Raw genomic sequence first — 26,398 nt, 5'->3', positions numbered from 1 at the left:
TAGTCAAAGTTGTCACCTTTTTATAATTGGAAACCTTTTTATAATATACGTGACATTCACTAAATTATTTATAAAAGAATTTTAAAAGTATGAAAAAAATCTTGTTGAGAGTGTCATCCATGGATCTTACAATATCTTTCAAGGTAACTCAAATTCTTATCCGATTTATAATTTTGTAGACCCTTTTAATTAAATTTATTTGTTTTTAGCATAGAATGATGCATTGACATGTCTTTAATATGTTAGGCAATGACTCTTTCTTTTATAAATACTAAAAAAAATTATCATGTCGACGACTCTACTAGGAGTGGAGAGCACTGAGAAAGTAGACAATGGAGAGGAGAGAGAAGGGGGAGAAAAGGGTGGCGCCAATTAGGGGTTGAAGTTAGATCACAATTCGAATTTAATCAACATCAAACAAAAAAAAAATATAATAAGATGAGCCGTAAACGCATCTTCGTATTGTATAATACTCTTTCATCCTCCCTAAACTTCCATAGATTCCAAAACACCAAATTTAACTTCTACCAAACATTGGTTGGTCCAAATATCCTTGTTTGGCCTACAAACCAAACCAAAACAAAGATACCTTTGGACGGCTGCTGGTATCTTTACATCAACAACACTCCATAATCCAAATAATTTACTAATTTCCTTTTTCTCTTCGGTTTTAGCGGTTATTGAGTGCACCACATTGCTAACTTCACTCATAACTACACACTCCATTATCTCCATTTTCTCTTTCATGGCTTCTTCTTTTCCTCTTTTTCAATTCCCTACACTCCATTCCTCTAAATACAGACCCATTTCATCTACTAAATTCAATGGTACTTATCAGTTTCTATCCTTACTTCTTTCTTTTCTTCTTTTCTTCTTTTCTTTTTGTAGGAAATAATTCATTAATTGAGATGGGATTTTTCCTTCATTATTTTGGTGCAGAAAATTTTACAATTAGGTGTTCTTCAAATGGAAGAGAGCCTGAGTCGGTAGACCAAGGAGTGAAGAAGGTGGAGATGCTTCTAGAAGAGAAAAGGCGAGCTGAATTGTCTGCTCGTATTGCTTCCGGCGAGTTTACTGTTGAACAATCTGGGTATGTTCAGTTACCACAAATTCTTCTTCTTTTTTGGGGGGGTCTTGTTTGACTGTAGTGGATAATCTTTGTGTGGCTCGCATTGGTTTTGCTATTTTCTTTTAAATATGTAGTTAGATGAACAAAACAGACCTATAATGATAAGTTCATCAAGTAATTTAAACTTCGTTTAACGGAGTACATTCTCAATTTAAAGCATGGAGGAAGTTTGAGACTTCTTTATTTGCAGTATTCTATACTACTTATTGTTGGGAATAAACCTGCCATAGAAATAATATTTGCAATAATAAAAGTAATAACAAGAATTAAAAAAATTCATTATTACACCGTGATTTTTACATGGAATCCTTATGAATAAGGAAAAAACCACCTGCCAAAGATCATTACATACTCAAAAGAAATAATCTCTTCTCGTTTTCCCACCTCACTACAATATTGCTCACCCTCTCTATTTTTCCTCACAAACTATTACTTATACCCTATCTATGATGCATCACTCTTCTTTTCTCTCTTTTGTTTGGTGTGTTTATCAATTTCCAAGAGTCTATCTTTTTATAGATGAAAAGAGCAGTGGGCTACAATAATGCTATAGGAGAAAGTTAATTCTGCTCCACATTTTGTCAAACTTTAGTTCCAAGTGAAAATAACTCAGCCAAGTAAATTGGCACATGGGTATTCTTACCACATGGGGATGGGCCTCACAATCTCTCCCTCCAAACCCATTCATCTGAACAGGGTAACTCTAAGCTACTAGCTTGAGTGCATGTCAACAAGTTCCTTGCATAGCTTGAACTTATCTTCTTGACCTGCATAAGTCCGTCTTGTATCTTTTCTCGAATCCAGTGATGTATCATGTCAATATGCTTTGTCCTTGCATGCTACATGGTGTTTTTGCTCAAGTCTATCGCACTTTGACTGTTACAATAGACTATATGTTCCTTTTGATGCAATTCGAGTTCTTGAAGAATCGTTTCAGCCATACCATCTCCTTGCCAACTATAGTAGCTGCAATATACTCTGCTTCATTTGTAAAGAGTGCGACAGAATTCTGCAACTTCAATTGCCATGATATAACTCCTCCTGAAAATATAAACAAATATCCAGTAGTGGATTTACTTTTATCAAAGTATAATAAGGTCACCTGCCATGCCATATTAGCATCTGTATAGTCCTTCAACATTAGATCAGATCCTCTAAAACACAAACAATCTCTTATGGTACCTCTCAGGTACTTGAGAATCCACTTGACTTCTTCCGTTCTTTTCCAAGATTTTCGAGAAACCTGCTAGCAACACCAACAGTATGAGCAATAGCAGGTCTGGTACATATCATTACACACAACAAACTCCCAACTATTGAAGAATAAGTAACTTTGGCCATATTCTCTTTCTCTTCCTTTGTTGTAGGACAGATCTTCTTGCTCAATTTCAGATGACTAGTAAGAGTTGTGCTAACATCCTTATCATTCATGATGTTGAAGCAATCCAGTACACATTTAATGTACTTCTTCTGAGATAGCTGCAACTTTCTGCTGCTTCATTCTTGAACAATTCATTCCTAGAATTTATTGTGCTGGGCCGAAGTCTTTCATGTCAAAAGACTTGGAAAAATCTCCCTTCAACTTTGCAATCAACTCCTTGGCTTGCCCTACAGTTAACATGTCATCCACATACAATAACAAAATAATAAAGTTGTTGTCAGAAAATCTTTTGAAGTATATACACAGATCATAATAGGTCTTTGAGTAAGTTTGACTTTTCAGGAAAGAGTCAAACTTCTTGTACCACTACCTTGGTGCTTGGTTCAATCCATAAAGACTCTTATTCAATTTGTACACCACGTGTTTCTTTCTAGATACTTCAAATCTCTCTGGCTGCTCCATATAAATCTCCTCTTCCAATTCTCCGTGAAGAAATACAGTTTTCACGTCCAATTGCTCTACTTCAAGATTAGGTTAGGTGCTAGGCTCAAAATGGTTTGAATAGAAGTCATTTGACAACAGGTGAGAAAATTTCATCAAAAGTAATACCTTTCTTCTGTTTGAAGCCTTTTACCACCAATTGAGCTTTGTATCTGACCACCTTGCCATTTCCATCTTTCTTGAGTTTAAAGACCCATTTGCACTTAAGCGGTCTTTTACCTTTTGGAAGTTCAACTAGCTTGTATGTGCCATTTTTCTGTAGAGATTCCATCTTTTCTTGGATGGTTTACATCCAGAGGCGGATCCAGGATTTGAAGTCTCTGGGTGTCGCAGTGGGTCGATCGTATGCTGTCGACAGAGAAAGTAGTCATCAACAATTCTAACTTCACTTTCTCGGAAATTACGTCTCTACTTTTGATGACCTTTTTCTTTACAGGATCCTACAGTCTATACCCGAACACTTCATCTCCGTATCCAATGAATATGCAGGGAACAAATTTATCATCTCCCAGTCCATGAAGGGCTTGGGCCCAGCACAACAAATTATGGAGATGAAGATTTTTCAAGAACAGAAAAGCAGAAATTTGTGGCTATCTTAGGAGAAGTACATTGAAGGTGTATTGGATTGCTTCAACATGAAGAGTACTAAAGTTGTTGGCACACCTTTTGCTGATCATCTGAAGTTAAGCAAGAAGATGTGTCCTACAACAAAGAAGTAGAAAAAGAATATGGCAAAAGTTTCTTACTCTTCAACAGTCGAGAGTTTTATGTATGCAATGGTATGTGCTAGACCTAATATTGCTCATGCAGTTGGTGTTGTTAGCAGGTTCCTTGAAAAGAACACTGGGAAGCAGTCAAGTGGATACTCAAGTACCTGAGAGGTACCACAGAAGACTGTTTGAGTTTTGGAGAATCTGATCCAATCTTGAACGGATATATAGATGCTGATCTACTACTAGATATTTATTTACCTTTTTAGGGGGAGTTATATCATGGCAATTGAAGTTGTAAAAGTGTGTCACACTTTCTATAACTGAAGCAGAGTATATTGGAGCTACTGAAGCTGACAAGGAAATTGTATGGCTTAAGTGTTTTTTCAAAAAACTTGGATTGCAACAAAAGGAATATATAATCTATTGAGATAATTTAAGTGCAAAGCACCATGTATCATGCAAGGACAAAGCATATCAACGTAAGATATCATTGAATTTGAGAAAGATAAATGACAGATCTATGCAGGTCAAGAAGATCCCTACAAGTGAAAATCCTTCGGATATGCTAACTAAGGTGGTACCAAGAGACTAGTTCAAGTTATGTAAGGAACTTGTCAGTGGACACTCAAGCTAGAAGCCCAGAGTTGCCTTCTTCAGGTAAATGGGTCTGGAGGAGAAGTTTGTGTTGTCCATCCCCATGAGGTAAGAATACCCATGTGCCAATTTACTTGGCTGAGTGCATTTTCTTTGGAGCCAAAGTTTGGTAAGATGTGGAGGAGAATTAGCTTTATCCTGTAGCATTCTTGTAGCCCACTGCTCTTTTAATCTATAAAAGCGCAGACTCTTGGCAATGTTATACACATCAACAAAAGAGAGAAAGAAGCGTGACGCATCACAGACACGGTTTAAGAAATAGTTTGTGAGAAAGAATAGAGATTGTGAGCGATATTCTAGTGAGGTGGGAAAATCAAAAGAAAATTATTTCTTTTGAGTGTGTAGTGGTCTTTGGATCTCCTATGTTAGTTTTATTGCCTATTTTATGAATTTTAGGCTTCTCCAAAAGCATTTATTGGAATACTAGACGATGAGATTTAATTCCAAGTGACATACCCTACCTTGGTGATTCAAAAATAAAAGAGCTATAGATAAATTTATTGTGCTTAATGATTGTTTTCAGTGTATAATTATTTTCATATTATACTTGGGATACCTATCATGAGGAACATTTGAAATATACAAACAAACGTATGATAATGATATAACCATTTTACACCTGGATGATTATATTTATCATCAGACATGGCTATTTCTCTAATTTGCAAGAGAAAAATAAGTACTTTAAGGGGAAAAATTCATTGATTTAACTTCCAACAAGTCAGGAAAGCTCTTGGTGATCCCGGGAGACAGAATTGGTTAGCAAGTTAAATTATCTCATGATGAGTTGACATGATATTGCTTTTTAGTTAAGTGTTTTAAGCCGATTTATGGACTCACCATATGATATTCATTAGGATTCAGTGTTTTGTGTCTTTCGATATATAAAATCTATTTCAGGACAAGGATTACTCTATGAGAATCGAGTAAGTGAGAAGATTTTTAGATATACAAATGAAGATCGGGCATGGTCACTTTTTAATAGATGCTTACTTTTGGATACTACATTTTTTTCGAGGTACTTTAGTGCCTTAGAAGTGTAAGAAAATATTTGTAGTTGCTGAAAGTTTAGATACTGCAAAAGTATATTTTTATTCATAGTGTTTGTACAATTTTATTCATAGTGTTTGTACAATATTTATAGGAGAACGAGTAAGATCAGCTAAACTAATCAATTCCTAATTCTTGGGAGATCCTTGGATCAAGGGATTTCCTCTTAACTATTTTCATAGAATAATATATCCTATTCCATATTTATAGGAGCAGATTATAATCAAATCTGCCAGCTTATTTGCGGAGCAAATTACATCAAATCTGCCAGCTCATTGATGGAGCAGATTATGACTAAATCTGCCAACTCGTTCGACACTCCCCCTCAAGTTGGCATGTAAATATCGAACATGCCTAACTTGCTCACAAAGGACTCAAAGGTAGTCCTGAAAAGACCTTTTGTGAAAATATCTGCAACTTGTTCAGTTGTTGGAACAAAAGGAATACACACACGTCCATCTTCAATCTTCTCTTTAATGAAGTGTCTGTTCACTTCAACATGTTTTGTTCTATCACGTTGAGTTGGATTATGAGCAATGCTTATGGCAGCCTTATTGTCACAATAGAACTTCATTGGAAAACTCACAGGTCTTCTTAGTTCTTCCAACAATCTCTTGAACCACAACATTTCACTAATTCCGTGTGCCATGGATCGACACTCAGCCTCAGCACTACTTTGAGCCACCATATTTTGCTTCTTACTTCTCCATGTCACTAAATTTCCCCAAACAAATGTACAATATCCAGATGTAGACCTTCTATCAATAGATGAACCATCCTAGTCCGCATCTGTATAAGCCTCAACATTTCTTTGCTCATTCTTTTTGAAGAACAACCCTTTCCCAGGAGAACTCTTTAGATACCTTAGGATTCGATAAACAGCTTCTTGGTGTTCTTCTCGTGGATAATGCATGAACTGACTGACTAGCCTCACAACAAAGGAAATATCAGGTCTAGTATGTGACAAGTAAATCAACTTGCCTACCATTCTCTGATATTGGCCCTTATCAATCAATTTTCCTTCCTTTTCAACTGGAGTTTCAGTTGGTCTACAACCACTCATCCCTGTTTCTTTTAACAGATCAAGAACATACTTCCTTTGTGACACTATAATTCTTTTCTTCAATCGTGCAACCTCCATGCCGAGAAAGTACTTCAGCGGACCTAAGTCCTTTATATCAAATTCTGAGGCAAGACGTTCCTTTAGATTATTTATTTCAACTACATCATCTCCTGTAAGGATGATATCGTCAACATACACTATAAGAACTGTTGTTTTTCCTTCAATTGAATGTCGAGTAAACATTATGTGATGTGCTTGTCCTTGCACATATCCTTACTTCTTCACAAATTGAGTAAACCTTTCGAACCAAGCCCCTGGAGATTGTTTTAGACTGTAAATAGATCTTCTAAGTCTGCATATCTTTGATTTGTACTTCCCTTCAAAACCTTGTGGAGGATCCATATAGACTTCTTCCTCTAGGTGCCCATTCAAGAAAGCATTCTTCACATCCAATTGTTGTAGAGATCAGTCAAGATTTACTGCGAGTGTCAACAAAACTCTAATTGAGTTTAGCTTTGCTACTGGAGCAAACGTCTCCAGATAGTCAATGCCATATGTCTGCGTGAATCCCTTAGCTACTAGGCGAGCCTTATACCCTTCCAAAGATCCATCTGATTTGAATTTGGTGGTGAACACCCATTTACAGCCCACTGGTTTCTATTCCTCTGGTAAATCCACTAACTCCCATGTCTCATTTTTTTCAAGAGCTCGCAATTCCTCCAAAATAGCCTCCTTCCACTCGGGAACTCGTAGAGCATCCTGCACATTTTTTGGAATCTCCACACTAGAAAGTTGTGAAGTAAAGGCTGAATAACTAAGAGACAACTTTTTATAGGACACAAACATAGAAATAGGATATTTAGGAGCATTTCTAACACCTTTGCGTTTCGCAATAAGTAGGTCCAGATCTGTGGAGTTAGAAACAGAGTCAATTGGAAGATTACCTTGAATTCCAGTAAGGTCTTGCTGAACTCACTTTTGGTAGTGTTGAGAATCTTCGGTCTTTTTTCCTTGAGTTTGGTTCCTTCTCGAATACACCTGCATTTCTTTTGTTTGTTCTCTATTCCCATTTTTATTTTTGTTATTTGAAGACTCACAACGGAGTTAACGACAAGCTGGAGGGCTGGAGACAGACGTTGGAGTCTAAAGGATTTAAATTGAGTAGGACCAAGACAGAATACTTGGAGTGCAGTTTCAGTGGCCTGCCGCGTGAGGCTGACGGGGAAGTGAGGCTTGGTACCCAGGCCATTCAAAAGAAAAGAAGCTTCAAATACCTTGGGTCTATTATACAGGAAGATGGGGATATCGACGACGATGTTTCACACCGCATCAGTGCAGGGTGGATGAAATGGAGGCTCGCCTCCGGAGTGCTGTGTGACAAGAAAGTGCCACCAAAACTCAAAGGCAAGTTCTACAAAGTGGTGGTTAGACCGACCCTATTGTATGGGGTGGAGTGTTGGCCAATCAAGAAACTTCATGTCCAGAAGATGAGAGTCGCGGAAATGCGAATGCTGCGGTGGATGTGTGGGCACACTAGGATGGATAGAATTAGGAATGAACATATCCGAGACAAGGTGGGAGTGGCATCGGTGGAGGACAAGATGCGGGAAGCGAGACTGAGATGGTTTGGGCATGTGAAGAGGAGAGACACAGATACTCCAGTGCGGAGGTGCGAGAGGTTGGCTATGGACGGTTTCAGGAGGGGCAAAGGGAGGCCGAAGAAATATTGGGAAGAGGTCATTAGACATGATATGGCACAGTTGCAGCTCTCCGAGGACATGACCTTAGATAGGAGGCTATGGAGGACTCAGACTAAGATAGTGGGCTAGGTGGCCGATCGGTTCTCCATAGTAGTCGTAGTCGCGCTCATTTGTCTTAACATATGATTTTGCATGGGATTACTGCTTATTTTAGTTGGCCCAGTCTACTTTGGGTATCCTATTTTATCTATAGTAGTTAATGCTCCTTTATCCCCGATCTTTCCTACCCTGACTTTATCGCTTTATCGCTCTCATTATTCATATCTTTATATTGTCTGTTATATGCCTGGCTTTACTGACCTATGTCTTGTTTTTCCTTGTTTCTCCTCCCTTGTTCTTCTCTCTTAAGCCGAGGGTCTTTCGGAAACAGCCGCCCTACCTTTTAAGGTGGGGGTTAGGTCTGCGTACACTCTACCCTCCCCAGACCCCACATGGTGGGATCACACTGGGTTCGTTGTTGTTGTTGTTGTTGTTGAAGATTCTACAAGTTCATCTTCTGAGTTTTTATCATTTAAGTCACTTAGGTCCCTATCATCTCTTGGATCACACTTATTTATATCTTCTCCTAGATCCTTCACATCAGTATTTATTGTAATATCAGGCTCCTCATTTTTCAGATGTCTAGTTTCCTCAATATCACAAAAAAACGAATCTTCACCTACATGATACTCCCTCTGAAGATGAGTAGTAAAATAGAGTTGGGACTCAAAGAAAGTTAGATCCATTGTGACAATTATCTTCCTAGCATGTGGATCATAACACTTATATCCCTTTTGACTTGGGGCATATCCTACAAAAACACACTTCTTCGCCCGTGGTTCAAGTTTACTACGATTATGAACATGAACAAATGTTGTACAACCAAAAACTTTCAGAGGCAGATCTGTAGTTAACCTAGAACTAAGAAAACTCTCTCTGAAAACTTTAAAAGGTGTTTTAAATTCAAGAGGAAGAGATGGCATACTATTAATAAGGTATGTGGCAGTCAAGAGAGCCTCTCCCCAAAGGTGTTGTGGAACTTTACTAGTAAACATTAAAGCTCGCGTTACCTCTAAAAGGTGCCTATTCTTTCTTTCGGCTATACCATTTTGTTGAGGGGGTATCAGGACAAGAGCTTTGGTGTACCACCCCAGTTTTTTTGAAAAAAACATTAAAAAATTCACGACCATTGTCACTCTGAAAAATCTTGATTCTCATTGAACTGTGTTTCCACCATGACATAGAAAGTCTCAAACACATTTTTAACCTCAGATTTGTCCTTCAATAAAAAAAACCCAACTCAATCTAGTATGATCGTTTTCCTCCGTTTTCCAAACATTGTTGAAATTCTAGACGGTCTCCAAACATCACTATGAATCATCATAAAAGGTTTTGAAGCCTGATATTTTTGAGAGGGAAAAGAAGATTGGTGATGCTTAGCTATTTCACAGAATTCACATTGGAACAAGGACAGATTTTTATTTCTAAATAACTGAGGTAACAAATGTCTTAAATAATAAAAACTTGGATGTCCAAGCCTATAGTGCCAAAGCATGACTTTATTCAAAACAAAAGTAGAGTTCAAACAAATAGGATTCAGTTGTAGTGAGTTGTTCCCCAAGAAAATAAAGACCTCCAGATTCTCTAGCACTGCCAATGATCTTCCCCGAGACCTTTTCCTGAAATTCACACAAATCGGAATCAAAAGTAGCACGACAATGAAGAGAACGGGTTAATTTACTGACAGAAACTAGATTACAAGAGAGCTTTGGAACATGAAGAGTATCATGAAGTACGAGAGATGCTGATAGTTTAATAGTTCCTTTTCCAGCAATTGCAGAGAAGGAACCATTAGCTATCTTGATTTTATTGTTCCTTGCACAAGGAGTGTAAGTAGAGAAAGAATGGGAACTTCCAGTCATGTGGTCACTAGCGCCTGAATCTATGATCCAAGAATCTATTTGGTTGGAATTGGCACTAAGAAAAGCTGACGATATATTACCTGTTTCAGCAAAAGAACAAGAAGGATTAGAAGAGCTTGGTGCATTTGGATGAAATTGTTGAGATTGAAGGAGTTTGTGCAGAATTTCCATATTTACAGGAGCATATTATAATCAAATCTGCCAGCTTATTTGTGGAGCAAGTTACATCAAATCTGCCAGCGCATTGATGGAGCAGATTATGACTAAATCTGCCAACTCATTTGACAGTTGTCATATCCAGTGAAAGGGCAGAATATTGGATGGTGCAACTTCTAAACTTATATGGATCAAATAATTGCTCAAGAGCTAAAGTTTAGAGAGGTCAATCAGATGGAACTTTTTGAGTGATGATCAAATTTCTTTTTATATTGCATCAAATCTGAGTCTTTCATGGGAGAACTAATTACGCAAAATTCGATAGTCACTTTGTTGGAGAAAAGGAATCTGAGGAGACATGGAAACCCTGGCTTGAATTCTTGAATGGAGACTTGAAGCTTTGGAACCCTAGTTCTTGCTTGAAAGGAAACTTGAGGGAGAAGAAATCTAATGTTGTGTCTTGTGCGTGAAAGGGAGGGTTTAGATCACTAAATTTCCCTTGATCCCACTTAGAATAGGTTAAAACAACATAGTATAGGGATTAAAAGAGTGGGAATAGACCAAAATGACCTTGAAAATATACTAGCGGAGGTCATCTACGGTCCGTAGATTCCTCTCATAGAATCAGGCTTGATTTTTTGAGTTTTTGAACATTGATTCATGAGCCCCTTTCTACGGACCCGTAGTTCCAACTACGACTCGTAAATGGGCTTCGTAAGAATCAGAAAATTTCTGAGTTTTGAAGGTTGGTTTACGAGGCCCATCTACGGTCCGTAAACCGATCTACGATCCATAAACATGGCTCGTTCTGTTCAATGAAAATTCCAATTTTCTGAAGATGATCTACAACCCAGATTTACGACCCGTAAAAGGATTTACGGTCCGTAAACTTGGCTTGTAAATCTCAAACCAATTTTCCGGTTTCTGAAGTCCCATCTACGGCCAGTAGATGGTGTCCGTAAATTCCAAAAATTTGCAAACTTAGAATTTTTCTGTGCTTCTTCTGATCTGATCCTAGCTAGGGACTTCTGAGGTGTTACATTTTCCTTATTGAGATGTTCAGGAAACTGAAGCAACTTGCTGATATATCTAGTTAGCAGTTTGTTCCTTATTGAGGCTCATGAACTATAGCTATCCACTTAATTCGATAAGTTCTTTTGACGCAACATATTTCTATTTTTAGCATGATTAATAGGCACTTCAAGTTATTCTGGTTTCTTCTGTGGCCAAATTTAATGTTTTTCCCCTTCTCTGGAGTAGATTCCCGTCATTGCTCAAAAATGGTTTGTCTAAATTGGGTGTACCAAAGGAGTTTCTTGAGTTCTTCTCTCGATGGACGGGTGATTATCCTCGCATTCCAGAGGCAAAAGGATCCATCAGCGCAATTCGGGATGAGCCATTCTTCATCCCGCTTTATGAGCTTTACCTTACTTATGGAGGAATTTTCCGGTTGATTTTTGGTCCAAAGGTTTGTTCATTTGCATCAAAATCTATTTTTTTTTAACTTGTGCATTTTGAAGTCAATCGGACTCTCTGTATGATTGTTGGATGATTTGACATTGTTTGCAGTCTTTCTTAATAGTTTCTGATCCATCAATAGCCAAACATATACTGAAAGATAATTCAAAGGCTTATTCTAAGGTAAATCAATTTGCTGTCTGTACTCTATTAATTTGTTGAATATAAAGGGTGTCGGAACAAATAATCAACTCAAAATTCAAAAGATGTTATCTTTTGACTCCTCCATCTCCAGGGTATCCTAGCTGAAATATTGGACTTTGTGATGGGGAAGGGACTTATACCTGCAGATGGAGAAATTTGGCGCGTCAGGCGGCGTGCCATTGTACCAGCATTGCATCAAAAGGTATCAATGCAATTGTTCTACTTCTTGGGGATTCTTTTTCTGTCTTATTGTCGTTAGTTGGCCTCTTGCTGAATTCATATGAGCTAATTTGGTCTTCTATTTAATTTTTATCTATTTGTGTAGCGTTAAGTGAGAAGGCAAAATCCTTCTACATTTTTACTATTGTCATCATTTTCCATTGCTGATTGTAGTATGTAGCAGCTATGATTGGCTTATTTGGAAAAGCAACCGACAGGTTGTGTAAAAAGCTTGATGTTGCTGCATCTGATGGAGAAGACGTAGAGATGGAATCACTATTCTCCCGTCTAACATTAGACATCATTGGCAAAGCTGTATTTAATTATGATTTTGACTCGTTAACTGTAGACACTGGTATCGTGGAGGTACTACTTTTGCTTGGATCAATTTTGCTTGTTTAATATATTGGTTGCAGATATTGCAAGTTTTAATTATTTTTGACAGCAGCAATTGTACCTGTGCTTGTGATTTTTGTCTTGTTCAGGCTGTATATACAGTGCTTAGAGAAGCAGAAGATCGAAGTACTGCACCGATTCCTGTTTGGGAGTTGCCTATCTGGAAAGATATCTCTCCAAAGCTTAAAAAGGTCAATGCAGCTCTCAAGTTGATTAATGACACATTGGATGATTTGATTGCTCTATGTAAGGTAATGTTTTATTTGCATCAGAGATATCCTTATCTACTGCTTATCAAGAACGGAATGACTTTGAACTTTTACTAATTTTATTATTGTCTGCATGATAGAAGTGACTAGTATAGTTTGGTATATAGTCTCGAGATGAAGCCTTATCAGACCTACTGGAAATGGGGTATTTCCATAAAACCAATCCCACACCTTTACCTGTTTATGAAGAAATGACCTTATGTCATTAAAATTTCAATGTGCATAGGTTCATTAAATTCCACGATCCAAGTGTTTGACTGGTACAATGTTCAATTTCAGAATCTTGTGTATAGTATAACCTATCTATAACCGCACCTAGATATTGGACTTGCACAAAATATTCTCCCGATCTCGTCTTATTTCTCACATAGTATAAGAGTATGGATGATTTGGTTAAGGATGTAAATTATTTCTGCTACAGCTGCTCCATCAGCCAAAATTTTAGTTCTTCTTCCTAGGTTCACTAGTTCAATCTTTTTCTAGTGTTTGCTCTAGTGACATTGTGACTTTTCCCATTGGCCGTTCAGTGGCATTGCATCTCCCTTTAGCACTATAGAGGAAACAGTGCATTTTTTTTTCTCTGATTTTGCCTTATTCAAATGATCATCCGACAGCAATACACCTGTTTTAGTGATTCTTCCAACACTGTTCTATCACATATTCAATGACTATCCATTGTCGAACCACTCTTCTGACATCTGTTTCAACCGCTTTTTGAGTGGCCACTGTTCTAGCCATTGTTTGCATACAATTCTAGCCACAATTATTTAATAATATAATTCTACTTATAAGCTTTTAAAAAAATGAATGCGATTCTAGCCACTGTTCTGCCGCTGTTCAGGCACAATTCTGACCAAGTGCTGCTTATTGATCAACATCACCTGTTCAATTTCAATTCTACATTATAGAATGCACAGTGAAGGTAACTTTTCCATATTTGACCTTGAAGCATTGTGTTAGAATATTAGATATATCGTCCCACAACAGAGGAAATCTACAAACCATTAGGAAACTACTGTGTAAGAGATTTTCCCATTCTCCCAATCTCCTTTCTTATGTTCGCACATCATTTTAAAAAATGTATGCAGAAGAAGATCCCTAATGTCAATAAGTGGTCAGATTGGAAAGGAGTCATCCTATGATCAGTAAGGATCATATAGGATCGCAAGAGGGATCCTAAGATCCTAACAATCCTACTACTGCAATTCTTCTTCTTCTTCTTAAGAAAAAGAAGATCATAACTTGTACCTTTTATGTTATAAATTTCAGAACAACTTGCCTTATAAATAATGATGGACCATAATGTGCTTGAATATGACAGGGATTAGTATGATTCACGATAAGATCTCAGCAGTAACAAACTAAGTATTAATAGAGAAGTGGTAATCGGATATTAGAAAGATTCTCTGAAGATGTGCTTCACGGAACTAGCATAGTGGTCTTAATGGAGGTGGATGTATGGGTTTTATATGGACCTGTACATCACTGTGGACTGAAACTGGGACTGAGTGGTCCTCCTCTCTAATACAGCAAAGCCCCATGGCTACTTTGTTATATCTTCTTAACTAATCTGCAGTACGATTAAGCATTTTGTTTGAAAATAAATTGTCCAACTTTTCGAATAAGATTTATGAACTTTGTGACAAAAAATGTAATTTTTTTTCTTAAGTTAATAAGAAACAATAATTGAGTCAAGGATTAAGGCAAAGAAAGGACAGCTTATTGCAAATAGAGTTAAGCGCAAAAACCATGCCCTTTAGTAAATGAGCTGCAGGTGTTATTGCAAATATAGATTTTGATAGATATGTTGCTTTGAGTACTCACATGCAACCAATGTTTAACTCTTTTTACTATATTGTCAGTGCCTTTCTGATACGTAGCGAAATTTGTTTTGCTTGATCTTTTGTGAGTAATTTTGTTCTGAGTCGTGCCTACCTCAAAATGCATTTCAGAGGATGGTTGACGAAGAAGAGTTGCAGTTTCACGAGGAATACATGAATGAAAAAGATCCTAGCATCCTCCATTTCTTGTTAGCATCTGGAGATGAGGTATGACACATTGGAGTTTTGGATGCATTTACACTGCCAAACAATTTGGTTTAGAGGCTTCTCATGCATTAAGTTGTAGGTCTCAAGCAAGCAACTCCGTGATGACCTCATGACAATGCTTATAGCCGGACATGAAACATCTGCGGCAGTGCTCACATGGACCTTTTATCTGTTGTCCAAGGTTGGTCTACCTCTGTCAAGTTCAGGCAGAAGCACAAGTATTTCGCTTTCCTTCTTTCCTTTTTCATGTTGGAGTTTTTGTGAGTGACAGTAGTAGGTGCATACACAAACTAATCATAAGTATGTGCTCTTATGTTCATGCAGCTTCCATAAAATAGAATAACAATCAATTGCAAGAAGCTTGAGAATTCGGAGTTCAGATAACTCTATGCAGATGTTCTTTTAGTTCTATCTGAAGCTTTTTCCTTCAAAAAACTTATGTGCTTCTTTGATAGAATTTTTAAGTGTCAATTTAGATCGTCTGCCTGTCGCGTTTCACTCCAAAACTATACTGGCTAGAGCTATTGTTTTTCTCATGGTTGAACTTATGGAAATTATGGTTTATTCAAGATATGAAAAAGGAGATAAAGCTATTCCAATAGGTTGCTGTGAAGTTCTTCATTAAAGTATCTTTGACCTTTCTTTCAACCCTGATTAACTGCAGGAACCTAGTGTCATGGCCAAGCTTCAAGATGAGGTGGGTTAAAAAAGTAAAAAAGTCACTTAGAATATTTAAATCAGCTTTATGGAGAATCGCCATTTGGATCTGATATGTAGTGTATTTATTGTTAATTTCAGGTCGATTCAGTTCTAGGGGATAGGTTTCCAACCATTGAAGATCTAAAGAAACTCAGATACACAACTCGTGTGATTAATGAAGTGAGAAGAATGTTACCTTCAAGCATAAATCCTTTGTTTGTGCTTGCAAGTGATTACTTTCTGAAATGCTTCTTTTTGCTTTGCAGTCTTTAAGACTATACCCACAGCCACCAGTCTTGATTCGTCGTTCTATTGAAGAGGACGTAGTTGGAGGTTACCCAATTAAAAGGTTATCACGAAATCTGTTCTGAGAAGCATTTCGCACAATCCTTATCAATTAAATATTTGTCCAACGAGTGTATACAATATTTGGAGAGACTGAAAATGCATCTCTCCTTCCCTCGGAACAGAAAAAATAAGAAGCAAAGGGATGAAAAAGAAATATTTGAGCTTTCTATTAGCGTTTTAGGTGTAGGCTGTTAGATAATGAAATCAACTGATTGCCTTTGCCACCATTTGCTTTTGAATAATACATCATCGAGCTTTCTACCAATATTGGTAACTCTTGTATGCTCAGGGTGCAGAGATGCTTAAACTAGTGGATACTGCAGATAATTTCTATCTTGCTATGAGAAAGAAATAAACTGGTGTTCCCAGTGTTATCAAAAGCAAAAGGCACAAAAAAGCTCTAAGTTCCATTGGGGCTTTAAGCGCAAAGCGCAAATAAAACCTGGGCTTTAATGAAAAAAGACGCAAAGGGAGAAAAACATACAAATATATATGTTTAGTCTAAAGACTAATAATTTATAAGCATGAATGACAAATATATGAACAAAAAAATTGAAAAATAATTACGATAAAGAGAAATATCAATTGTTTAGTGTGTCTTCAAAAGAGATTCATTGGCTAGTACAAGTACGTCTTAGAATCTTGATGATGACACTGAAGCACACATTAAGTAAGGCGAAGCGCTCAACACATTTTGAGCCTCGCTTCAGGGCTTATGCGGGCTTTAAGCGCGCCTTTGATAACACTGCGTGTTCCTAGTTTGCTGAAACATCTGCTCCATAAATATTTCGGATAGTAGTATACTTAGGTCCGTTTTGTCAGCTCTAATCTTAAAGCTTTTTTGGTAGTTTGGCAATAGTTTCAGCAGACTTCTCTTCCTTAATCTGATTTTGCACCCTTATGTCCTCCCTTCGCATAATAGTAGCTGAACACAGAACATGGAGGTCTTCACCATGCATAGTATATATTTTGTGTTCTACCTTGAACATTTCTACAAGGAGAAAGTGGAAAAAGGTAGAGTCTCAGACTCAGAGTGGTTCAGGATCAATTTGGCCATTCACAGATTTTCTTGAAAAAGGTGAATTAGAAATGGAGGGAAAGTGATTGAGTTTTCCCATACTGTGCCTTTCATTTACAACAACAACAAACAACAACCCAGTGAAATCCCACACGTGGGGTCTGGGAAGGGTAAAGTGTACGCAGACCTGACTCCTACCAAGGTAGGACGGCTGTTTCCATACTGTGCCTTTCATTTGAAGAGATCAAAAGGAAAAAAATTGTTTCATATAGTGAGAATTGGTCATACTTCTATTAAAGTCTAGTTTTCTAACACATGGGTTTGTCATGGGGTCCATGCCTAGTGAAACTGAGGTATTATCTTCATAAACCTTGAAAGAGGAACTTACATCTGCACCATATTTAGCTGGTAGCCAATATTTGGTTTAGGTTCTCTGAGATCATCTTTTAATCATCATATTCTGAGATTATTTTGTCACTTTCACAGGGGTGAAGACATTTTCATTTCTGTTTGGAACTTGCATCGATGCCCCAATCATTGGGAAGAAGCTGATAGATTCAATCCTGAGAGGTGGCCACTAGATGGACCTAACCCAAATGAGACAAACCAAAATTACAGGTATTGCAGTTTTCAGCGCATTAGTGTATTGTGTACAAAAGAGGTAGCTCAATTTTGTCTGTATTTTTAGTGAAAGTACTAGTCATTTCTTGAAGTGCATGTTAATTTTAATCCCATTATTAGAGATTGTTTTTTCTTTTTTTTTCTTCTAATGACTTACCAATGAAAATGACATGATCAAAGGTAATCATATTTATGGTAGTTGACACTTCAAGTTAGAGTTACTGAGCTCAAATTTTTTTATGTTTGTCATCGCTATTTTGATCTTGTGGATTTGAGCCATGTTATATGTGGTCTCTTTCACCATTTGCAAGGCTGAAGTTGGAAAATTTCTTTGGGGAAGCTTCTAATATTTGTGTTCCCAAGAATGTGGATATATATTGTATGATCATAATTTGATACAACACAGGGAGAACCACACCCTAAAAGCTAGCTATTAAGGTGGGAGAGCCCAAGGTTATATAAGCCCCACATTAACTTCCCATTTAACCGATGTGGGGCTTTTTGCATTAGGATCATAACAAACCACCACGCTCCACATCCGTCATCCTCGACGGCTCCACTCTAGGCAGCTTTCACTCTACCACAAGTAGGTAGCTATTTCCCAGGTAGCCCTTTGCGTGGCACGGTTGGAACAAAGGGTGATGACTAGCTCTGATACCATTGATACAACCCAGAGATAACCACGCCCTAAAAGCTAGCTATTAAGGTGGGAAAGCCCTAGGTTATATAAGCCCCACATCAGCTCCCCATTTAACCGATGTGGGACTTTTTGCATTAGGATCATAACATAATTTAATTATTACTTAGAAGATATGGGTAAAGTGTCATTTTTCTACAAGTTACATGCCTACTTACTTTTTGTCAGCAATACCTATCTTTTCGCAGTTTCAGTATTACCCACAAGGATGGATGTAAATTACTTTGGTCTATTAATACCTTAAAATCATTGATTGCTTACCCCCAAAAAATCAAATTTAGTGTTCATCAAATATACAAATACGATCACATAGTAAAAAGACAGTTATTTTCAATATCCTTTAGAAAAAATAAAATGGAGTCTCGCTTCCGGTGTGCTCCGTGACAAGAAAGTACCACCACAACTTAAAGGACAAGTTCTACAAAGTGGTGGTTAGACCGGCTATGTAATATGGGGCGGAGTGTTGGCCTGTTAAGGTCTCTTACGTTCAAAAGATGAAAGTAGCCGAGATGAGAATGTTGAGATGGATGTGTGGGCATACCAGGAGCGACAAGATTAGAAATGAGGCTATCCGGGACAAGGTAGGAGTGGCCTCGGTGGAAGACAAGATGCGGGAAATCCGACTGAGATGGTTTGGGCATGTGAAGAGGAGAGACGCAGATACCCCAGTGAGGAGGTGTGAGAGGTTGGCCATGGATGGTTTCAGAAGAGGTAGGGGTAAGCCGAAGAAATATTGGAGAGAGGTGATTAAACAAGACATGACGCAGTTATAGCTTACCGAGGACATGACCTTAGATAGGAGGGTGTGGAGGACCCACATTAGGGTAGAAGACTAGTAAATAGTCCCGTTATTCTTTCCTATTAGTAGGCGCAGTAGCGCACTACAATTTCTTTTGTGGAGGACACAGATTAGGATAAAATGCTAGGTGACTTATTCTTACACCATAGTAGTTGTAGTTCTGCTCAATGTTTATTGCAATTTGATTTCTGCATTGTATTGCTGTTTATAGGTGCGGGACCATTGTACTTTGATTATATTATTTATTTATAGTAGTAAATGCCTCTTTCTTTCCGTACTATTTTATCATGACTTTCTCACTTTTGCTATTTCTTGTTTTCATCTTGTTTTCAATATTCTTGTCCCTATCTGACCTTTTATCTTGTTTTCCTCTCTTGAGCCGAGGGTCTTTCGAAAACAACTGCCCTACCTTTCAAGGTAGGGGTTAGGTCTGCGTACACTCTACCCTCCTCAGACCCCACATGGTGGGACTATACTGGGTTTGTTGTTGTTGTTGTTATAAATCTACAATTCGATTGAAGCTCAAGCTTAGCACTTAGCAGATGTACTTTAGAGTAGTATGAGATAGATATTTTTACACTTTGAACTCTCCCTTGAGTCTAACATCGGTGAATTAGATTGGAAATACAGTTAAGTTATGTATTGGAATTAAAGTATACCTAAAGCATAATTCAACCTTTTTATCAAGTAAATCATTGTTCATTGGGTTTCTGGTTTCTGTGCAACAAATATTTCTAGAACTTAATTGGTCAATCTCTTGTTTTAGTCAGCAATTCATGAAGCAAATAATGCTTTATTGTTATAGATGTCCATTCTTTCCCTACTCGAAATTGTCCTTCTCTGTACTGCATTTTTCATCTGATGTAGTTTATAATAACTCCCATAAGGTGGTTACTTTTAGGAGAAAAGTGTCACGATCCGAATTCTCAAATCATGATGACGCTTACTATGATCCACCAGTAGGCAAGCCAACCCATATTCTGGAATTGCGAGTAATGGGATGTAAGGGTAGAAGACCAACATTCAACTAAAAACAGTAATAAAATAATAGGAACACAAATGAAAGGGAGGAAGCAAACCAAAATATATACAAATAAAAGATCCCTCCCAGAACCTGGAAGTCACATGTACAGAGCTACTACAAAACGAGTACAAGTCCCAAAATGGACCATAGAAACAAGACTATCTCAAAAAGCAAAAGACAAGTCAATATATATATACATACATACAGAAAGAGACGGGTAAATCCAGAACGCTATGTGCTCACCCTCGCCTCCAAACAGACTGCAGCTGGCTCGAGATCAACGCTGATAACTGGTGCTCGGACCTGCATCACGAAAACAGATGCAGAGTGTAGTATGAGTACCAAAACAGCAGGTACCGAGTAGGCATCATAGACTTACTGAGCAAGGAAAGAAAAAGTAATATGCAATGCGAGAGTCTAAAATACCACCAGAGACAAGGATAAGAAAATCAAATAGGTACGTACACGAGCGTACTCACACACAGAGAAAGAGAGAAGCTAACTAAATTCGTCGGGCTCCCATAAATCCGATGGGTACGCTCGTGCACAAGTTTAAAAGTAAAAATCCGAACGGACTCCCATAAGCCCAATAAGAACAAAGATGGTTGAAGTGAAATAAGGGCATCCAATGTAGTACCAACAGTGTCACAATTTCCCGCGGACTTGAACCAAACCACTCTGAAAGCCGGAGGCTTTCAACCCATAGCATGACAGAGTTAAGGACTTGAACCAGATGAATACGAAAGGATCAAGGACTTGAACCGAGATTTGGGATAACCAAGGGCTTGAACCAAGGAAAACGATAATCGTGAACTTGAACCTCGTGAAAATATGACCAAGGACTTGAACCGAAGTGAAAGTAGCTATGGACTTGAACCAAGGCTAAAAGGTAGCTATGGACTTGCACCAAGGTTGTAAACGGCGGTGGACTTAAACCACGGCTAAGTAAAGTTAGGGACTTGAATCAAGGCTATAATACCAAGGCAAGGACTTGAACCGCGGGCGGTGGAGTGAATTGGGGACTTGAACCATAGTAGCGAATCGGTCAGAATTACGATCAGCGGCCAACCGAGCATCACAGGGAGCACCTCCAATCCAAGTGCCATTAATAAATCACTCTAGCTCGAACCACATCCAACCAGAATCGACGAGTAGACTTCCAAAACCAAGAATCAAGTGCTACGGGACCGATGAAATCAGGGAATTATGGATATACGATTCCAAGAGCGGTGTCACTGCCTAGCTAAGGCCCAGATTATCAGACTCAAATTTGCTATATCAGTCTACAAGGAGCTAAGCCGTCCGAAGCGACGTTGGAGAAGTTTCAAGTTCTAACGCCTCCAAAAATACGCAAGTCTATGGCAATAACTAGTCTAAGCCTAGACTAAGGCCAAACATGCTTCCAAATAGATGATCAACAATAACGGGCGACATGCTTCAATAACCCGAATTTCCCGAAAATAGAGCCTAAGACATGGTTTCTAGGAATTTAGCATGATCGACCTCCAATTACTCCCAATCTCATACAAATCAACATACAAATGCTTAAACATGCTCAGTCTAAGGAGAGGGAAGCCGTAGCCTACCTGTAGGCCGAACGCGCACTCCAACTCAAGTAATTGGAGTTTTTCGCGGCCTCAGAACGCTGCCACACTATCAAAAATAGAATCACAACGTCAATACGATCGTTTTTACGCTAAAATTATCAAATTTGGAGATGGACCAATTTCGAAATCAAAAAAGGAAATGTGCGACCCGCTCAGGTAATTCCAAAATTGACTCCTGAAAATGTCCCAAACACTACCCCGAACTTGTGTTCCAAAATGGAACACAATTCGGGGCCCAAATGAGTCCCAAAATGAACCTGCAAGCAAATCACATTTTAAAGTTTGAACTCAACAATGGCAGCTGCTAATTGCGCGAATTTACCTCACACGAAGCCTCCCCGATACTTTCCGACACCAACCCACGTAGCCACAACAATTCCGAATGCCTGGAAATTTAATCACTAAAATTGGACAAGAAACGAGAGAAATTAAAGCGCCAAGATGCCAACAATGGCTGAAATCGTCCTTGGTCTTTAATTAAAAGACCAGGGATTTGGCCTTCGCAAACATGGCCTAACTGGCCCGCGATCACGGATGGAAAGGGTCTAGATCTCCGCGAACGCGGAGGACGTCTCGCAAATGCGGAGGGAAAGGAAACAGAGCTCCGCGATCGCGGCCCCTGTCCCGTAAAAGTGGAGGCTTGGCCATCAGACCTGCGCAAACGCGGCAAGGGTCTTGCGAACGCAAAGACCAGTTTACCTGTTCTCCGCGAACACGGCCCTCTGCCCTCGAACGTGAAGGGTAAATCACCCTTGCACCAGCAAGGTGCTGCAACAGCTGTTTTTCCCTAGTTCAAAATCCCCGACGGGATGCTCGAGATTCATTCGGAATCTCGTGCGCGCAAACGGGATATGCTACTCCACCAAATTCGATGTTCCGCACTCAATGGCGCATTCAAAATTTCCATACGAAGTCATTTTAACGAAAAATGGATCCCACACTCAAGTGTCATTTTTAGCCAATTTCAACAACACGCCTTGGGATTAGACCAGAATCCTCGGAAAGCGAACGAAGGATCGTTCTAGAACAAAATCGACATTCCAAAACTAACCGCGCTGATAGAATTTTCATCCGAGCTTATTTTCCAAAAATGTTGACCAAAGTCAACTTTAGGCCAAATTTCAAAGGCTAAAATGCTATATGGCCCCAAACTCACACCAAATGCCTCGATACTCGTGCCGACCATGCTAGTAGCCTAATTTGGCCATTCCAGAGTTGATGGATCTGTCGGAATTCCGTTCTGAGGTCATTTACCTGATGTTATGACCGAAATCAACTTGTCAAGTTATAAAAGCTCCAAAACAGGGAAACGGGCCTAAAACCCAAACGAGCGATCAGGCGACCGAACAGTTAGTGCCAGCAAGTCATAAATGACTTGGGGTCGCTATAGGAACGCTCTAAATGATGAAATGAATGCATTAATTCAAAAATGACCTGGAGGGTCATTACAAAAAGATCATTGCATTGGAAAATTTGCACATGATGAGGATCTGCAGAGTCCTTTTTTGAGTTTTTTGAAGAATCTTGACTTTGCAAATTTTGTAGTTCTCTAAGTGATATTTCAATCATGCACATAGCATTCTTAACACATGAAACCACTTCCGACTTCATTTCAGATAACAGTTGACAAAGGCAATTTGTTAGAATATCAGTAAAAATCTAATTTTGGAAAGAAGTAAAAGAAGTAACAATCAGATGAATTGTATTTAGCTCTGGGTTAATTTTGATATCCGTTACTAAAAGAAGTAACAATCAGATGAATTGGATAGTCTTGATGCCTTTAGAAGTTAAAGGTAGGTTTTAACTACCAAGGGTTTTATCAAGTTTAGTCACTTGTGTACATTCTGGATAGATTGCATAGAATTAATTTATTTAGTCCATCTCCTCCTGGAGACGTGCAGTAACTTCCATGTCAATATCTTTGTTTATTTCCATGTAGAGCTAATATCAGTACGATTTAACATGGGAAAGTATCCTGATGTTTCTCCATTTTAGAGCTTGAAATAGACATAAGCTAACAAGGGTTTTTCCATTCCATTCTTTCAGTTACCTTCCCTTCGGCGGAGGACCAAGAAAATGTGTTGGAGACATGTTTGCCACATTTGAGGTAATCCTTTAAATGGTAGACTGCAGTAGTGGGACGTTGTATGTCATTACTGCATTTAGCTTCTCCTAACATTCGTATATCTTCAAGAGCTCCCCTCATAATTTTTATCTATCTTCAGAATATAGTGGCAGTTGCAATGCTTGTTCGACGGTTTGATTTTCAAATGGCTCTTGGAGCTCCTCCTGTGAGTTATGCTGTTCTCACTTATTTTTTGGCATTTCCCTTTGGTAAATGAGAAGACTTATTACTGACATATAGGTTGTCTCTGTACCTGTTACACCTGGATGAACTTTAGGATATGACTTCTTGTCTTACTCGAAACTTTGAGTATAATCATCTTGGCTGCAGGTTAAAATGACAACTGGGGCTACTATCCACACTACAGAAGGATTAAAAATGACTGTAACACAAAGAACAAAACCTCTAGTAATGCCCAAATTGGAGACGGCAACATTAGAAGTAGATGTCAACTCAGCGTCAAGCCAAAGAGCCGAAACGGAAGCTTCTACTGTTCGACCATAATAGAATTGAATCCAAAGCAACAACAAATAGGGATACTATGTTTAGGGTCCTTAACCATGAGCTGCCAGTCAAGATAAAGAAGTCCATAATTTTATAGTTCCTTTGCTGCAAGTAATGGTTTACACTGTGGACCCTTATAGGCAAAAATCTCATCAAAATTGAATCCACTTTTGGTGGCATTCTTTTTCAAGCCTTGAAATGGTCAAATTTTATTTCAATCAAGCTCTCGATTGTTGTAATCATCAGTATTTGTTGTACCAGTAAATTCTTCTTCTTCTGATTTCCTTTCCCACTAATATTAATTACTTTACACTAGGCTATACTAATACTAGTGCTAGTTCATAACAACATGAGTTAGTGTCAAACAACACTGCAAAATTAAAAGCAGATCTATACTGCAGAATTTGCTCTACTGATTCTGATGAATGTGAAGGTAGGGGAGAGAAACCAAACGAAAATTGGGTGTTAATCTCACTTTATTATTCCTTTCCTCTTTTAGTGAATCAGAAGACACGAAGTTCAACACACAAAATCGCCTGTATGTATGTAAAGGGAGTTCAACTGGGTACAAATTGGAGTCCAATTGAAGGAAACAGAAATACTGAGTGTTGACAAAACGCAGTCACCGGTTTTGAATTATGGGAAGCGTAAACATGTAATTTTTGATTGAACTTAAGGTTTTACATCATTTTTAGTGTTTAAATTTTTTTTTAAAAAATCTAAACTAAACATTTTATTTTTTATCTTATTTTACTAAGTTTAGTTTAAAAGATTTGAAATCTACAAAAATAGAGTCCTATTTTAGAGTAAGTTTTGTTTTTCAATTTTACTATTATTATTTTTTTTTCAAAAGAAACGAATTATTTTTTAAAATATTTTCTTTTAATTTCGGTTTAATAAATAAGCTAGTATTTTCTTAATTATATTTTTAGATTAGCTATTTAACATTTTTTGTATTTTATTAATTCAAAATAGTTGGCTAATATTTTTGTTTTTTATATTTCTTATTATATTTAATTAAAAAAAATTAACCTACACCACCCCACTCACCTATACTACCCCATTAACCCCATTAATCTACCCACTATCCCTCACATTTTCACTCACCATTATCTCACAACACTCCATTCATCTCATGTTATACTCCTACACTATACTACATAAAGACACACACCTTCACAATAAAAAAAAAAGAAAAAAAGACTCACAATCTACAAGAAGAGAAGAAAAAGACATTCATTCATCTGCACACAAGCAAAAGAAAAAGAACAACACACACAAACTCACAATAAATCAAAAAACACAATTGACACAACACCAAACACATATAACTCACACAACAAGGAAAGGAGTTTGAGGTTTTTGTTTCGCGGTTTCGAGTTCGTGGTTTTTTTATTATGGTCGTTTTCTTCTTGTGAATTAATCTTCATAAAATGTCCTTTCTAATTATTTCTTATCCAATGTTGACATTTATTGAAGTGATATATATATTGGGTTTTCTAAATTAGTGGTTATGCTTAAATTTCAAATACTACATTATATATATGCTTGAAGTTTTCTCCTGTTAATCACGTAGTAAGTTAATGTTGTAAAATGTATGTCCACATAAATATATTTTGTGGTAATATAAATATACACACAATACATTATGTGTAAGATATATATATATATATATATATATATATATATATATATATATATATATATATATATATATATTATACTATGTGTTGTAAATTATGTATCTACATAATATACTTGGTGACCAAGTATATACATGGAAAATAGATATCCACGTAATATACTTGATACCCAAGTATATACATGTGTATATATACCCCTCTTCTTGTAATAAAGATGGAAGTAAGAACAAGTGAAATAAAAATACTACACTTCTTATTTTTTTCATCTATCTTTCTATTTATTTTACCATAATTTTTATTTTATCACACATTATCAGAACGATTCTCTAACCAAATATCACCCATCTTCAAGTTATGATTGTCTTCATTCTTCAAAGACAACCACAAATACGTCACACAAATTGATGTGTT

General features: G+C 37.6%; 1 protein-coding gene across 1 annotated transcript; it reads left to right on the top strand.

Annotated features, from left to right (window-relative positions):
- The first annotated feature begins 514 nt into the window (after positions 1-514).
- LOC129903139 (protein LUTEIN DEFICIENT 5, chloroplastic) lies at positions 515-24,624 on the top strand. The gene is made up of 16 exons (XM_055978644.1): positions 515-827; positions 940-1,090; positions 11,569-11,776; positions 11,878-11,949; positions 12,062-12,172; positions 12,364-12,555; positions 12,675-12,836; positions 14,807-14,902; positions 14,982-15,083; positions 15,567-15,599; positions 15,701-15,781; positions 15,868-15,950; positions 17,454-17,585; positions 23,762-23,822; positions 23,941-24,006; positions 24,171-24,624. Exons 1-16 carry the CDS (start codon positions 746-748, stop codon positions 24,342-24,344), a joined length of 1,806 nt encoding a protein of 601 aa, XP_055834619.1. The 5' UTR covers positions 515-745; the 3' UTR covers positions 24,345-24,624.
- Positions 24,625-26,398: the final 1,774 nt, after the last annotated feature.

Source organism: Solanum dulcamara, chromosome 1 (assembly GCF_947179165.1).
Source record: "Solanum dulcamara chromosome 1, daSolDulc1.2, whole genome shotgun sequence".
NCBI lineage: Eukaryota > Viridiplantae > Streptophyta > Magnoliopsida > Solanales > Solanaceae > Solanum > Solanum dulcamara.
The sequence above is the reverse complement of the archived record's forward strand: the minus strand, read 5'-3'. Positions and strand labels throughout refer to the sequence as shown.